Source organism: Lepus europaeus, chromosome 20 (genome assembly GCF_033115175.1).
Source record: "Lepus europaeus isolate LE1 chromosome 20, mLepTim1.pri, whole genome shotgun sequence".
NCBI lineage: Eukaryota > Metazoa > Chordata > Mammalia > Lagomorpha > Leporidae > Lepus > Lepus europaeus.
In genome coordinates this window covers 32,988,285-33,005,647 of record NC_084846.1, presented here as the reverse complement: position 1 = coordinate 33,005,647, position 17,363 = coordinate 32,988,285, and the positions used below count along the sequence as shown (strand labels likewise).

Below are 17,363 nucleotides of genomic sequence, written 5' to 3'. Positions count from 1 at the left end.
CCATTTTCCCAACAAAAGTAGTGGAGCCAGTTTCCTTGACAACAGGAAAAATTAACAGAGCATTTTCCAAACCTCTCGCTTCAATCTCCCGGATGCACATATCCACCACCATGGGTCTCTGTGTGTTGTGGGCCTTCACGAGTGTGGTCAGGTCACAACAGTACACCTTCTTGATCCTCTTGAGGTCGGGCTGGCAGTCGTTGGGCACATGCTTGGAGCACTGCTTGTGCACATTCAGGCCACAGTCTGCAAACGAAGGAGTCGCGTTAGCCATGCCCGGACTTCTGTCAAGAGCCCAGCACAAATTATACACTGCCAAAAATAAGAATACCACCACCCAAGAACCTGCCGTGTCTTTCCGGAACAGCCACCCCAGGACAGGTGCTGCTGTCTGCAAGATGAATATGAGAGTCATTTTTACCCACTGCACCCTCACGTGCGACCGGTTTCCTGGGCGGGGCCCGAGGAGCAGAAGCCCTCACTGAGCTCGTTTAGGTGCTTAGGGTGTTTGGATGTGATCTCTCTCTCTGGGCTGGAACTCTGCGTACACAAGTGGGCTTTTTGGGGTTTGGGTTCCCAGGTCAGGTCACAGCTCACCAGCGGCACCTAGGACTCCTGCCAGGTTGTTTCCTGGAAGTCCCTGATGTGGAGGAGAAAGCTGGTCTCTCTGTAGAATCTCTACTCGTTGGTTTGAGGAGCTCACGACTGTTGGCATCTTTCTGGAGAGGAGGTCCCTACTTTCCAGGCCCTTCCTCCTGTGGCCAGGCCATTTTTATTTATTTCTACCTGCCGCATTCTGACACCTGGAAATGGAAATCCTGTCTAACTGTAGCCCAGTGGGAGTAATTGAGAGTTTATCATTTATAACAATGCCGTGTAATATGATGATTAGAGTAATTATTTATAAAGCTCATATCAAGATCCAAAGCTGAAAAGGTGCTTTTAAGTTCACTGAACACATTAAAAGCCTTGTTAGCAGTTGGTATCCACTGATGGAATTTCCCTGACAATAAAAAGCCAGAGTCTACATTCTGGAAAATAAAAATTTAATGCTTAAGTTGTTCAAAGTTGGTGTATCAGTGTCTACTCAAAGTGTCTTATACTATTGCCTTCTACACACAAAGAATAACATTCTCTCCCCCCCCACCCCCACCCCCACATTCTTTAGGATGAGTAATACCCCGTTACATGTTTATACTACATGTTGTTTAGCCATCCTTCCATGCATGGACACTTTGGTCACTTCCACCTTTTGGCTACTGTGAATAATATTGCTGAGCCAGTGTCCAAGTGTCTGTTCAAGAGCCTGCTTTCAGTTCTTCTGGGTAATTTTCCAGTTGCTGGGTCAAACGACAATCCTATTTTTCATTTTCTTACAAATTTCATTTTAAGGTCTGACGCAACAGTGAACTGATGTAGAGTTCATTAAGATATTTTATACTGTGTACCAAATATTTTTTTACAAATTAATAGAGCTCCATTATGATACAAATAAAAACCTGGTTTAAAAATTTAACATTATGGAAAGCTGAGAGGCAATGATGATTCTTCTTAACCTATAATGACCAGTTTTCAGCTTTTCTGCTACGCAGATGAAGTCCAAGGAAAAAGAGTAGCCATTGGAGAATACTAACAATGTAGACTTAGACTGTGTCTTATTTTGATTATAAAAACAGAAGTAGAAAAAAAATCCCCAAGGCTTTTCATCCCAGAGAAAGCTGCTGATCATAGCGAATGTGAAGTCCAGGTTTTGTTCTCATAATATTGACTTTGGACCAATTTCCTGCTGAAATTGGATAATACCAACAATTAGGGATATTTTTGGTAGTATAACCTGTGGACAGGCCAAATTAATGAGTAACGCAGATATTCTACCACTTTTGTTCAGTGGTCGAACCCTGAGATGCTTTGTCAGTCTTCTGTGTTACTTGGGGAACCTGCCCATTTCGGGGGGGGGGGTGGCGTTTGAGCTCAGGTCTTGGAGCTCACATCTTGAACTCGGGTTTACCACTTGCATCTTGGACCTGGGTTGAGGGAAGGCAGAGTTCTCCAGGCCACGTGAGAACTACCTGAACTGCCTAGGTGCTGATACCAGTGACTGTTGTACCTGTAGAAGCCCCTTCTAGGCACAGCGGTGGTTCAAGGTTGCATGATCCTGTGACCAAAGCTGCCAATATGGCAGAGGAGATCCACCACCTCGACATAGTGCTGATGGCTCATTTTAAATGAGTCATAGAATTATGTTTTACAGTCCCACCCCAGCAAGGAGGAACCAGTCATGGGGCAGGCGGACCCTGTCAGTGTCACAGAGGGCTGCTCTCCCCCCAGCACAACTGCGTTCCAGAAAAAGGCTATTGGCATGGAGCAGGGAGCCAGGTCACACACACACCTGGCAACGCTTTATCCTTTGTTGGATACAGCATTACAGAGAGGCAGAGGCAGAGAGAAAGAGGTATTCCACCTGCTGGCTCACTCCCCATATGGTTACAACGGCCAGGCTGGGCTGATCCGTAGTCAAGAGCCAGGAGCTTCTAGGTCTCCCATGTAGAGGCAGGAGCCCAAGGACTTGGGCCATCCTCTACTGCTTTCCCAGGCCATAGCAGAGAGCTGGATCAGAAGTGCAGCAGCCAGGACTAGAACCGGTGCCCATATGGGATGCCGGCGCTGCAGGTGGAGGATTAATCTGCACCACAGCACTGCTCCCTGTTGGATGTATCGTAACATAGCCATGGTGTGTGCATCTAACTCTAGGTGAGAAGATGTCTGGGGTTCAAACTACTTTGAAAATACTAGAACTAAGGTTTGTGGTCTCAGTGCCAATCCGATGGCAGAAGTAGGCTGGGCTTGGGCCCTGCAGTCCATCTGCTTTTGAATCAATGTCCACCACTTACTTGGTGGCCAAGGGCAATTCACAGTGACCTCTCAGTTCCCGTTTCCTCTTATGTTTAAGAAGGACTGTGGTATCATCCCCCAGGTTTGGTTGTGAGGCTAAGTGTAAGTAGTAAGTGTGTGGTCCAGGTAGTAAATTCTCATCACCAGTATCATTACATTTATTTTAAGACAGCGTTGGAGAGAAGCATGGCTTTTCTGTCTATGCAATTCCAGTGGAATTGATTTTTCCTTTTGAGGACCACTGCCTGTTTTGGGAGGCAGGTTTGATGCTTATGGAAATATATTTGCTTGCTTCTTTTTTCCTTTCCTTGTATACATGTGATATATTCTTCTTCATTCCTGGAAACTCATAGAACAGTCTCCCTATTGAGCTCCAAGAGGCCTGGAGCCCTCTGGGACCACTACTGAACCAGTCTAGGCATATCTCCCAGCTCTATATAGACGTCCTCCGGCTCAGCACGACGGTACTTTACATAATTGGAAAAGGAAAACGAAAGCTCCATTCTGGAGCTGGCACTGTGGCATAATGGGTAAGGCCACCACTTGTGGTACTGGCATCCCATATGGGCGCCAGCTCAAGTCCTAGTGGCGCCACTTCCAATCGAGCTTTCTGCTGTGGCCTGGGAAGGCACTGGAGGGTAGCCGGAGTCCTTGGGCCCCTGTGCCCACGTAAGAGACCAGGAAGAAACTACTGGCTCCAGCCCAGCCCAGCTCTGGCTGCTGCAGCCATTTGGGGAGTGAACCAGCAGATGGAAGACCTCTCTCTCTGCCTCTGTCTCTCTGTGGCTCTGCCTTTCAAATAAATGTCTTCTTGTTTTTTAAGAAAGTTTCATACTTACCTGAGCACCGGACCCCCTGGGCAATGAGCCCCCACATGAAGTTGGCACAGTATTCACACCAGTGTGGGCCTCGGAAAGTGTGCACCTGTGATCCAAACAGAAGGAGGCTGTCAGAGGATTCGGTGACCTGGAGGCAAGTGGCCTTGGACATGAAACACATGGAGGCAGTTACAGAACAAAGACAGGCATAGGAGGAATGATCCTCACTGGGTCTCTTCCATCCAGCGGGGCAGATCCAGAGGAAACAGAACCGTGCTTTGATCTTTGAAACCCTGCACTGACCCACCGTGCCCCGGTCCAAAAGGAATGTGGAGAAACAGGTTACAGGAACACGCCATCAGCTAAGGAACAAGACTCAGTGCCCCAAACGAGGCACCGTGCGGATGAACCCAAGATAGCCTGGGCCGCTTGCCGCAACCTGCATTTAGCTCAGCAAGTTCTGGAAGACAGGGCTCAATTATGTGTCCTTGGGACGGCAGTTGCCCCATCTGTAGAGTACCCAGACAGGTATAAATAAGATGTGATTATAGGATAATTAAAAGGTTCCAGGGCTTTGAGCCACTTCCAAAGAGAGTGTTAAAAAAAGCAAGGGAGTTGGCTGAAAATGCAGGCTACTCATAGGGCCTATGAAATTGCTTTCCCCAGAGATAGGGTCTGTGCCCAGCAAGCTGTGTGTGTGTGTGTGTGTGTGTGTCCCCATCTGTCCTTCATGTGGGTGGGCTGAAAACCCACCCTGGCTGGCCAGTCTCCTTGGCTGGTACCCTGCCAGTTGTGAGATACCCTGCCTATCACATCATAAGGATGGTTTTGCTCTAGTTATTCAGGCCCAGGTCTTTCTGTAACAGGATCACGGATTAAGTCATGATTTACAGAAGAAACAAAATAAAACAAAAGTAGTTGTTTCCTGGCACCAAGGAGCAGTGCTGCGGCATTCCTTGCAAGCCAATGTGGCCACCAAAACCGCCAAAGGCCATCTATAGAGGCATGCAAGCATGTGATGGGGTCCCAATGTTGTATCACTTTATTATAAAAGGCCTTTCAGACTTATAAACTTCGGTTAATAAAAATGTAGACATTTGCATTTTTTTAAAAAACAAATTGGGATGCCTGTATCTGACTTATCTAACAAAGGAATCAGGAAGACAGCCATGGTCACAATTTGGAACACAGCTCATTGCAGCTCTGCTTAAGAGAGAGCATCATTTGAGTTCTGTGTTCACACATGCCAGTCCCTGCATGTACATTAAGTGGCAGACAAAACACACCTGGTTTCCACCTAATGGGACTGACAGAGGAGGAAAAAGTGAAAAATAAGTCAAAAAGAACAACTCAAGGCCATGATTTCTATGCAGTAAACTGAATTATAATATCTTTTGGCATTTCGGTGTACCACATGCAAACTGTCTATTGACGTGACAAGCGATGAGAAAAATCTTTCAAAGTGTTCTTACTGAAATGGAGACGTGTCTGTAAGAGTACGGCCCAGGCACGTGACAAAGCACTCCTTGTAGGGGTGCAGACAGCCCGTCTCGGGGGCACTGTGTTCTCATGGCACCAAAGGCCATGGTTCACCGAGGCCCACTGGGATCAAACCTGGCACGAAAAGAATTGCGCAGTAAAACCTCCTGTGAAAGGCTGGACAGTGGGAGCAGGTGTTTAGCTGAGTGGGTAGGATGCCCACCTCCCACATCCGAGTACCTGGGTTCAAGTCCTGGCTTTGGCTCCTGTCTCCAGTTCCCTGCTAATGCAGACCCTGGGAGGCAGTGGTGATGGCCCAACTAACTGGGTCCACGTGGCTCATGTGAGACCTGGACTCAGTCCCTGGCTCCAGGCTTCAGTCCCTACCAGTCCAGGCTGTTGTGGGCAACTGGGAAGTAAACTAGCAGATGGGATCTCCCTCCCTCTCCCTCCCTCCCTCCCTCCCTCCCCCCTCCCTTTCTCTCTCCCTCTCTCCCTCTCCCTCTTCCCCTCTCCCCATCCTCACTTCTCAAGTAAACAAACAAAAAATTTTTACAAAAGGTGAACATTTTCCAAATTCAGTAGTCATAGTTTTCTTACTATTTTACTGCAAGTGTTTCAAAGCTGCTGGTTAAACCATGGCAACAAAGTTGACTTAATTTACTGTTGAATAAGTTAAATACAACTCCCCTGAAAAAAAAGTGTGAAAAGGGCTGTAGAAGAGAAAAGATGAGGCTGCGGCTGCCACCAGAGGCCCAGGGCTGCCCGGTGCCAGGGAGGCCTCTCTTGGAAGTTGGCCAGAGGGGAGAGAAGAGCTGGTGCCGTGGGGGTGGGGGTGGGAGGGATGGAGAACATTCCAGGTAGAATGAACGCACAGAGGCCTTGCAGGAGCCAAAGAGTGTGGTGCGAGCCAGGAACCGGAAGGCCAGGTAGCCAGGGCACCAGAGTGAGGGGAGAGGAGCTAGGATGCGGCTGGAAGTAGGAAAGAGAAAGTCAGGCGTGGGCCCTGATGGCTTCCTGCCCAAGTGTGGATCTGGCTTTAGTCTCAGCACAACAGGAAGTGCTTGGAGAGGACTTAAGAAAATATAGCGATTTTGTCTTAAAAACGGACCACTGAGTTGAAAATAGGTGAGGGGAATGTTCATGGTGTGATAGGAGATTGTGTAGCGGTCTAGTTTGAAAAATGATGGTGGCTGAGATCTGGTTGCCGGGGGCGGAGATGACTGGTGGACGGGTTGGAGACATTTATGAAGACCGAATGCACAGGACTTGATAAAAGGGTAACGGTGGGTCTTTGAGGGAGAGGGGAATCATGAATGACTCCCAGACACTCGTTCAGGAACTGGGTGGATGGTGATACCGTTGGCTGAGATGGGGATGACTTTCAGGGAGAAGTTCAAGAACTCACTTTAGACAGGTGAAGTTCGTTAAATGCTACTCTGCTGTCTACCTGTTAGCATCAGGCAGAAATTCACACCCAGGAGAGCTCAGAAGAGGGTGAGGGCGAGAGGTATACATCTGGCCATCCTTCACAAACAGATGCTATTGAGAATTGGGCGAATGGATTAAAAGTATCAGGGACAGAGAGGATCAGATCAAGAAGACAGAGCTCACCCCCCAGGCCAGCTGCTGCAGAGGGCAAGGTGTGCAGAGTGTCTTGGGGAAGGAGGGATCAACCATGTTGCATGTGGGTCAGAAATGCAGTGAGTTCAAGTGCATGAAAGTCATTAGCAACCTCGGCAGGAGATGTCTCCTTGGACGGGTGACAGCAGAAGTCACCAGGGAACTGAAGAATAAACAGTGGTAAGCTGGTAGAGTGACTCCACCACGAAAGATGGACGTGTTATCCCACAGAAAGGCAGGCTAGCTTGAGATGTGGTGTCAGGAGAGCACGGGCGTCTGCTGACTGGTAGATGGGATGGGTCTGAAGGTGGGGAGGAGAGATGGGGAAGGAGAGAGGGGGCAAGCCAAGAGCAAAGCTGGGAGATAAGCTAAGGCCATACATGCAAGCAAAACTCAAAAACCAGTCAAGACATGTCCATAATCAGCAAAAGCCACGTAAACTTCAGATCAAGAAATGTTAAATGAATCTTAGACAAGATAAATAGAAACAGTCTATAAGTTATGTACATCATAGTGAATTGCAGAACGCCAAAAGATAAGCAAACTTTAAAAAAAAAAATACTCCACCAGCAAAAGGCCAGCAATTAGGGCAAAACCAGGCTATTGCTCAGCCAAACGAGATGAGATTATCGAACGTGAGCAGGGGTAAAATAAAGATATTTCAGACAAATGCCAAGAATTTCCACTCACAGATCTTCACCCAAAATACCAAAGGATGTACTCCTGTGAGAAGAGAACTGAACGTAGGAGGAAGGAATAGGATTTTAAGAAGCAGTGGTGAGCAAGAAAACAGATAGGATCTGCATAAAACAGTGAGACGATTTCAGGGCTCCTGAAACAGGACAAATGGGATTCTTAAGTTAAAAAAGACATAAAGGAATTACACTTGATCAGGCCAATAAAAAGGAGAGGAGAAAAAGCAGTAATATAAAGCAGTGAATATAGAAAGATAATCCTTACAGGTCACCAAGCACAGAAAATCTAAGTGACTAACTCATCAAAAAGACACATTTCCAGCTCATATTTAAAAAAAAAATCTCTTAAACACACTCTAAGAGAAATGTTGAAATTAAAAACATACAAAATGCTAGTCAAGAGACACCCAAAGTGGATCAAATATATAAGCCTTATTAGAGATAAAGATGGCCATTTTATAAGACTTATTTTTGTCAGAAAGGTATAATAATTTTGAACTTAGATGTCTGTGACAGCATGATCTCAAAAATACAAAGCAAAAATGGAAAGAATTAGAAGGAAAACCTGATAAATCCATAATCACTGATTTTTATTTTTTTATTTCTTTTTTTTTTAAATTTTTTTGACAGGCAGAGTTAGACAGTGAGAAAGAGAGAGAAAGGTCTTCCTTTTTCTGTTGGTTCATTTCCCAAGTGGCCGCTAAGGCCAGCGCATTGCGGCCGGTGTGCTGCACCGATCCAAAGCCAGGAGCCAGGTGCTTCCTCCTGGTCTCCCATGTGGGTGCAGGGCCCAAGGATCTGGGTCATCCTCCACTGCACTCCCAGGCCACAGCAGAGAGCTGGAATGGAAGAGGAGCAACCGGGACAGAATCTGGCGCCCCGACCGGGACTAGAACCCGGGGTGTCGGCGCTGCAAGTGGAGGATTAGCCTAGTGAGCCACGGCGCCAGCCCAATCAATGATTTTTAACATCTGTTCATAGACACGAATGACTCAAATACACAGTTAATTTAGTGAATAGGAGAGGGACTTCATATCAAATAATTCAAAGAATACAACTCTTTCCAAAAACACACAGAACATTTACATTCACTGACCATCGATCAAGACTCAACGTATGCAAAAGAATCAATATTACACACATCGTGTCTTGACTATAATGCTAGTAAATTCCAAGTAAATATTGATAGCCAGATCCCAGTGTGTTTGCTGCAACATATTTGCTATCAGCGGTTCCGTGTGGGAAGGTCAGAAACCAAACTACGCATACGTGGAGACCGACCATCTCTCAGAAGTGGCATGGAGGACGTCAGAGAGAGCTACTTCCCATTTCCTCCACGTACCTACCTTGCTATTGACTTACTGTTCACTCACTCAGGACTTGCATGCTGTGTGCCCCCTTGTGAACCTGGCCCTGCACTGGTCCTTGGATGTGCAGAGTTTAAATCTATCAGGAGCACAGTGTTTAGAAAATACAGGCACAGCGACAGCGCTGCCTCCACGTTAACAGAACAGAAACTGGCCTACTGATTGTTCAGGAAATCCAGGCAAGGCTAAGCACAGATCTTCTGACATCTCACTTCTTACTAATGCTTGGAAAATAAATGGGAGCAAAGCCACACTCCATACTTATTAACCTGGCCACCTTCACCAGCATCCTTGCCCCGTCTGCACCCCTGTGCCTTTCATCTCACAGCTCCAGCAGAACAAACGCAGGTGGACATTTCTGAACAGCAGTTGACTCCCAGAATCCACACACGGTCCCACAGAAATAACACAAAATGGAACAGAGGGGAAACACAAAGTTAAACATTGTCTTAGGCCCACTGCCTAACTCCTTTTTGGGGCGGGCCCCTGTTTATTTTCATGGCTGATACAGAGTTCAAGTTGCTTTAATTCAGTCTCTCGATGGTAGGCTACCTGTGCAAGCTGACTCTGAACCTCACTCTAGGTGGGGTTCATGAAATACCCCATATTTTAAAAGTCACCGATCAGGATTTTTCCATTCTCTGAAGTTTACTGACTTTCAAGAATATCTTTTTAAAGAAAGAACATTTTGAAAACTCGAGGGCAGTCACTAAAATACCATAGACAGGAAGAAAATACCCCAGACAGGAAGAACGTCTATCCAAGACTATTATACTAGGCATGGTCTGCCTGGAACTCAGAAACCACACCAAACACAAAGAGATGATATTACAGGAGATAAGGGATGTTTGACAAATAGCCCAAGAGCGACCACAGCAAAAACAAGGGCAAGAGGAGTTGTCAAGAAAAATCTCAGGCGTTCGCAGCCCCCAGCCTGGCTCTGAATGAACAGGATGTTATTTGTCCCCCATCTGTCGGCTCTGGAAGGCAGTATTCTCCCGTGGTTTTGTAACAAATCTATTTTGATGGGTCAGGGTGAACACCATCCAAACGTCTAACCAGCTCAGCCTGGGAGCTGGGAGGAAGCACAACTGCTATGCATGATGCTACAGTGGAGAATTCCTGCTTTTCCTTATCAGTCTGCATCAGGGTTTCTCAACCTTGCTCCTGTTCACATTGGAGACTAGAAAATTCCTTGTGGTGGGGGTGGGGCTGTCTTATGCATTCAGGGATGTTCAGCAGCAACCTGGCCTCTACTGGGAAACACCACAGTAGGACGAACCACAGAGATCCCCAGAAGTGCCCAGTGTCCCCTCGGCTGAGTCCCTCATGTAGACTAAAACCAGGGCGCCCTCACTTTGCCATTTTCGTTATTCACATTAAAAATGCAAATCCACAGGGTTGGCGCCGTGGCGCACTAGGTTAATCCTCCGCCTGCGGTGCCGGCATCCCATATGGGTGCCAGTTCATGTGCCAGCTGCTCCACTTCTGATCCAGCTCTCTGCTATGGCCTGGGATAGCAGTGGAAGATGGCCCGAGTGCTTGGGCTCCTATGCCCACATGGGAGACCCTGAGGTAGCTCCTTGCTCCTGGCTTCAGACTGGCGCAGCTCCAGCCATTGCAGCCATTTGGAGAGTGAACCAGTGGAAGGAAGACCTTTCTCTCTCTCTCACTGTAACTCTACCTACCAAATAAATAAATAAAATCTTTTTAAAAAATGTGAATCCATTCTTTTGCTTTTGAAAGGCCTCGGGGAGGTCAGAGGTGCTATCGCTTAGGTACTTTACATGCACAAAGGGAGACCTGAAGATGCCTAACGCCATTTCCGGCTACCAGCCCCTGTGTCCAAGAGGGTCCAGTGCAGCTTTCCCCAGGTTGAATGGAGGAGATGCAAGGCAGGTGGCTTCCCCTTGGTCACCCAGAAGGTCAGCAGCACAGCAAAGGCCCCAGATCTCTAGCGAGGGCTTTTGTATAACCTCGTTGACTTCCCCATCATCATCATGAGACAGTGAACTCCTCGAGAACTACCTTCGGGATCAGAGACTGACCTTGAAGTGACCTCTGCAGATGTGAAGTCGAGGAGGGGACTCACTTGGTCTGTGACAGAGACTGTGGGGCCTACTGAGCAGCCAGGGTTCTCAACCATGGGGCCATGGAGGCCCTGTTTGTCTAATCAGCAACCACTCCGTCTGTTTAAAATAGGATTTAATTTCTAAAATGCTGATGGGCACAGCTCCTTTTGGGAATCTCCCAGTTGCATCAAGTCATGCTGCTGTGCTGGCTCGGTGCCAGGTTCATGAGCCCATCAGCACCCACGTTCTCCTGACAGGTCCTGATCGAAGCCTGCCAGGGCTCCCTACTGCCAGGTGTCTCCATCTCAGTACTACCGACCTCTGGGGTTGCAGAACTGTTCACTGTGGATGCCTGTCCTGGGCATTGTGGGACATACAGCAGCACCCCTGGCCTCTGGTGGACACCAGATGTGAGAACCAAAAAGCATCTCCATCTATCGCCCAATGTTCCCCAGGGGGCAGAATCGCCCTGACTGAGAACCACTCAGTAGAATGAGAGTTCATATTCTTACACCACCACTGGTGTGTACTCAGCTCTAACCCTTATCTGCTGAGTGCCGAGATGCACGACTACAGAGCTTCCCTTTCTTAGAACTTAGAGAAATGTCCAACTAAAATGTACAGTGAACACTAGAACCATGCTCCTCCAAGTAAAAGCCAAAAGGCCTATTTCACTGGCTTAACGATGCCAGATCGGGCATTTAGTCATTTAGAATAGGCCCTTTGAACGATGTGTTCTTTGGACTAAAGCAAGCTCAATAGAAAATTACTCACAGCTGAGCACTCCCTGTGGGTCAGTCTCTGGAGTACATGGTTGACCTTGTGAAGCAGCTCGGCCGAGCCGCTTCCCTGGTGCATGGCCGAAGCAAAGCGTGGCTGTAGGGTTTGTGTCAAAGCCTGTTGTCATCCATGGAGCTCTGCTGCTTTGTAAAGGATATACAATGACAGTGTCCCGGCATTTACACCCAGATATGCCAGGGAGGTCAGAATCAGCCTTGAGTCAGGCCTCGTCAGGCAGGGAAGCAGCCACCTGTGCGAGGACCTTCTCCAAAACTTGCTTCCTCACTTGCCCGCTGAACGCAACTCCCTCGGATAAAAGCTTCATGCTGTTAAGGCTCCAAAAGGATCCACTGAAAACAGGATTACCAGGAGCAGGCCTTTGGCACAGCGGTTAGATGCCATGGGCCCCTGGCATCCAGTATTGGAGCACATGGGTTCAAATCTTGGCTCCTCCGCTTCTGATTCAGCTTCCTGCCAGTGTGCACTCTGGGAGGCAGCAGGTGTCAGCACAAGTACTTGGGTCCCTGCCACCCACTTGGGAGACTAAGAATGGGTTCCAGGCTCCTGGCTTTGGCCAGGTCCGACCTTGGCTGTCGTCAGGCATTTGGGGGGTGAACATGAACATGCAGATGGAAGATCTCTGTCTGTCCCTGTCTCTTTGCCTTTCAAATAAATGAAAAAACAATAATGAAAAAAAAAAACAAAACATTGAAACAGGGCTACTAGATTCACTTGGCTGTCACTTTCATGAGTGAATTCTTCTGAAAAGGAACACCTGCTCTCTGTGGAGCACAGTGAATCCCTGGTGAATCACAGGGTCCTAAGAAAGGGTCTTTGAGCGCCTCCCCAGGTTGGTTCGTCAGGATTCAGGGGCTATTTCAAATTAACCCTAACACGTATGGTATCAGCAGAAGGTACCCCCTTGAGGAATAAACAGAAGCTCAGATCTAGAAGGGATAGGCTGGCCAGTCTCACAGGGGGGTGCAATGGAAAAACTCAAGGGACAGGGCCAGCAGGAGCAAGAGAGGCCACGCAGGAGGTTTGGGTGAACGTCTGCCGGAGATGAACTGCATGTGCTTCCCAGATTTGCTGAGGGCTAGCCCAGGCTCCCAAATGGCACAGCAGTGGCGGGTACCCCGATGAACTAAAGGGGAAGAGGAGGCCCCCTCCTTGTACCCAGAGAGGCAGGGGTTGGGGGGCCATCCAGCTGCAGAATGTCTGGGCCTGCCGTGGCCAACAGTCACACCAGAGTGGCTTCATGAGTTGCTTCAGGCAGAACCCAATGCAAACCGAAGGGGAACTCAGCAGAGCAAGGAGGAGGGGCCACAGCTGATGCTCTCAAGGCACCTGGCCGGTGGGTTCCTTTCTTTCACACGTCACCAAGTCACTGTCCACACCGCAGGCCTCCGGAAGCCTCCTCCACAGCTAACTGATTGAGGAATGGGAAGACTGAGGGAGAGAAAAGGTAGGAGAGAGAGGGGCAGAGAGAAGAGGCACGGGACGGGCTGCAGGTGTAGGCCCAGTTCCTGCCTCCTCCTCTTCCTGGGCTCTGGGCAACCCCTGGGCTCTAGGAGGCCCTCTTGTGCACTGGTGCCTGTCTCGCATTAGATGGCTTCCAGCAGTGCTACTCCCTGACAGTAAGACTTTCCAAGGATTACAGCGGTGGAACCAGGCTACAGGGTGAGGCAGGTGGGCGAGGCTCCTCCTCACAGCCCCTGGGGAGCAGAAACTGCATTTTCTTGCTGCCTACGTTTCTAACCCTGTTTCTTACAGTCCTGCTTTGAGTGCTCTGCTATCCAGTTTTTAACTGACAGAAATAACTGGAATATTTATGGGCTCCAGGTGATCATTCAATACATACATATGGTGTGTAACGACTGGATCAGGGCAAATGAGCATTTCCATCTCCTGATCACTTCTTTGTATCTGAGGCTTTGACCTCCATGTGGTTCATCATAAAACAGAGGTTGTTGTGGGCTACAGTCTCCCTGCCGCACTGCAGAGCTCTAGAGCGTATTCCGCCTCCTGTGTTCTGGCGCCCATCGTCCAGCCTCTCCCGGACCCCTCCCCTCCTTCCCAGTCTCTGCGGACCAGCATTCTCTTCTCGAGACCACCGTTTTTTTTTTTTTTTTAGCTCCTACATATAAATGAGAACACGCAGTATTTATCTTTCTGGCCTTGGCTTATTTCGCCTAACAATGTCCTCCGGTCTCATCCATTTTGCTGTAAACGACAGGATTTCATTCTTTTTATGACCGAGTACTATCTCACAATGTATAGACCACACTTTCTTTACCTGCTCATCTACCTGTGGACACCTAGGTCGCTTCCACAGCCTGGCTATTGTGAACAGTGCAGCACTGAGGATGGCAGTACAGAATTCTCTTTGATGCGCTGATTTCCTGTCTTTGCATCTACACCCACAAGTAGCATGGTGGGGTCATCTGGCAGACCTATTCTTAGTTTTTGGAGAAGCCTCCATGCTGTTCGCCACAATGGGTATACAAATCCTTATCAACAGTGTGTAAAAGTTCCCCCTTTGGAGTCTTTCAATTTATACTCAGGTGATGGATTTTGCTCTTCGTTGGAGCTATTTCTCTCAGACATGTTCCTTCCAAAACTGCCTTTTCTGGCTACTGGAGAAAACAAATAAAAACAAAGCCCATGACCATTTCTGAACTCCATTTCTGCCCCGGCCAAAGTGCAGGTGCAGCATCCCACATCTGCACTCCCAAGGAGCACACAGTGGAATGAGGATGGACGGGAAAGCGTGACAGGCAACTGTAAGCCTGGCAAGAATGCGAGTGGGAGCCATGGGCTCACGCAGTGTTTTATGAGGTCAGGGAGAAGGAGGGAGGCAGAGGAAGCAGAGATGGCTCGTTCCAAAGCAGACGATCACTAGATTAGTTAAACAAAAAACAATGGGCCAGCACCGGCTCACTAGGCTAATCCTCCACCTGTGGCACCGGCACCCCAGGTTCTAGTCCCGGTCGGGGCACCGGATTCTGTCCCAGTTGCTCCTCTTCCAGTCCAGCTCTCTGCTGTGGCCTGGGAGTGCAGTGGAGGATGGCCCAAGTGCTTGGGCCCTGCACCCGCATGGGAGACCAGGAAGAAGCACCTGGCTCCTGGCTTCAGATTGGCGCAGTGCCAGCCGTGGCGGCCATTTGGGGAGTGAACCAACGGAAGGAAGACCTTTCTTTCTCTCTCTCTCTAACTCTGCCTGTCCAAAAAAAAAAAAAATGGCAGGAACAGACATCAGGAGTGAACCAGAAGATGGAGAAAGTGCGGGGATATTCTGAACAGGCTCACTAGCAGTAGCGGCAAGACACATCCTCTGCCTTGGGAACTTGAACCTGTCCCCCAGGATGGGACAGGTAGGCACATTAGAAGTAGCAGGCCCCAGCACACACATGACGGGCTCACTGTGAGGACAGGAAAGGGTAGGTAGGGCAACAAGGTCACTTATGTCCAACGGGGGCACTTGGGAGAGTCACTACACAGCATGCTGGGACACCTGGGCTAAGCTAGAGCACAAGCCCCCTACACGTAGAAGATGCGGGGGAGCACACAGGGCCAGCATCCCTGGCCAGGTGGGACACAAGCACAATCCTCACGCATCCTGAGAGTGTCTCCATCTCTCCTGCACAGCCTAATGACCCTGCCAAGGGCCCTCTCCTGTAGTGTTGTGCTCTCACTGTCTGGAAACCCTTACTAATTCTTTAACAAGGAGCCCGCACTTTCATTTTTCACTACCCCCCCATTACTTAGCCAGCCTTTGCTTAGCCACATACATTAACGTGAACTGAAGTCCATGTCATCAAGCTGATTAGGAAGTACAGGCTCTACATGAGAGTGTGCCATGCACACAGATACTTCTGCTCTACAGAGTGCAAGGTCGCCACCTGTTTTACAAAGATGTTCAGCGCTCCTACTGCATCTCTTTCTATGCAGAAATGTTTGTCAGACGTGAAACGATTAATGACTACATTCTACCACCTTCTATTGGAACAATAGAACACTGATAAGAAAAAGAATCAATAAAAACTTTTCTTGAAGGAAACCAAATAGGAGCCATGGAAATTAGCACTGGTGCCTGGTCCCAGAGATTGATGCTTAGAAACAACCAGATCCCAGCATGCTTTGCAGCCCCTTGCTTAAATGGCAAGCTTAAACTCACAGCACTGATGATGTGTTACTGGGGGCAGGGGGGCTGGATACCCTTCCCATTGAAGGCTCCTGAAAACATTAACATCCTCCTTATGGGTTGCACTGTCTCTCTCCTCCCTCCCCCATAGGTGTGGTGTTCAAGTGCTAGTCCTTGATCATTGCACATGTGACCTTATTGGAAACAGGATCACTGAGCAAACAATTCAGATGCAGTCATTTTGGATTAGGGTGGGCCTTTAATATAACCATTGTCTCTGAGCAGACATAGACTCAGAGAAAGTGGCACCAGGAAGATGAAGGCAGAGGTGAGAGTGGTGAGTGCCCAAGCCAAAGCCATCAGAACCCAGAGGGATACATGGTCCAGCTCCTGTCTCAGTGCATCCAGAGGCAGCATGCCCTCCTGACACCTTGGTTTTGGACTTGTGGCCCCCAAACCTGGTCACCTCTGTGGTCACTGGTCCTGGCACTGTTAGGAACTCACTGAGTCCTCATAGAAGTGAAGTACTTTTTAAAATCTGGGGGAAGGGGCTGGTGCGATGGCGCAGCAAATAAAGCTGCCACCTGCAGTGCTGGCATCCCATATGGGTGCCAGTTCAAGTCCTGGCTGCTCCACTTCTAATCCAGCTCTCTGCTGATGTGCCTGGGAAATCAAAGGAGAATAGTCCAAGTGCTTGCGTCCATGCACCCACGTGGGAGACCCAGAAGAAACTCCAGACTCCGGGCTTTGGATTGGCCCAGCTCTAGCCATTGTGGCTTTTTGGGGAAGTGAACCAGCAGATGGAAGACCTCTCTCTTCCTCTTTCTCTCTTTGTCTCTCTTTTGGCCTCTGCCTCTCTAACTCCACTTTTCAAATAAATAAGTGAATCTTTGAAAAAAGATTAAAAACATTACAAAATTGGGGAACATATGTGAAATCTAAAAACATCAAAATCACTCATTTACATTTTAAATCCATGAAGAAAACATAAGCCAGCATCAGCTCTATGATAAAACAGCTTCAGAAGTAACACGAATCCTCAGACTCTGCCTCATTCTACATGACATCTAGTTAATGAGAGAGGAAGAGAGAGAGATGGCAGAAGAAAGGCACGGGGACGCGAGGGCACAAAGTCAGAACGTCAAAAAAGCCGAGCAAAGACGTGCAGGAAAGGTGGCGGGCACAAAAAAGACGAGGAGGCCGGCGCTGTGGCTTAACAGGCTAATCCTCCGCCTTGCGGCGCCGGCACACTGGGTTCTAATCCCGGTTGCCCCCTTCCAGGCCAGCTCTCTGCTGTGGCCCGGGAAGGCAGTGGAGGATGGCCCAAGTGCTTGGGCCCTGCACCTGCATTGGAGACCAGGAGAAGCACCTGGCTCCTGGCTTCGGATCAGCACGATGCGCCGGCCGCAGCGGCCATTGGAGGGTGAACCAACGGCAAAAAGGAAGACCTTTCTCTCTGTCTCTCTCTCACTATCCATTCTGCCTGTTAAAAA

At 48.7% G+C, this 17,363-nt stretch overlaps 1 protein-coding gene across 1 annotated transcript in view; it reads right to left on the bottom strand.

Annotated features, from left to right (window-relative positions):
- CHN2 (chimerin 2) overlaps positions 1–17,363 on the bottom strand; it is a 275,775-nt gene that overhangs the window by 12,553 nt on the left and 245,859 nt on the right. The window contains exons 8-9 of the mRNA XM_062178946.1: positions 3,732–3,816; positions 73–246 (exon numbers count right to left, since the gene is read on the bottom strand). Coding sequence (XP_062034930.1) covers positions 73–246; positions 3,732–3,816 — 259 coding nt within the window. The remainder of the gene's footprint in view (positions 1–72; positions 247–3,731; positions 3,817–17,363) is intronic.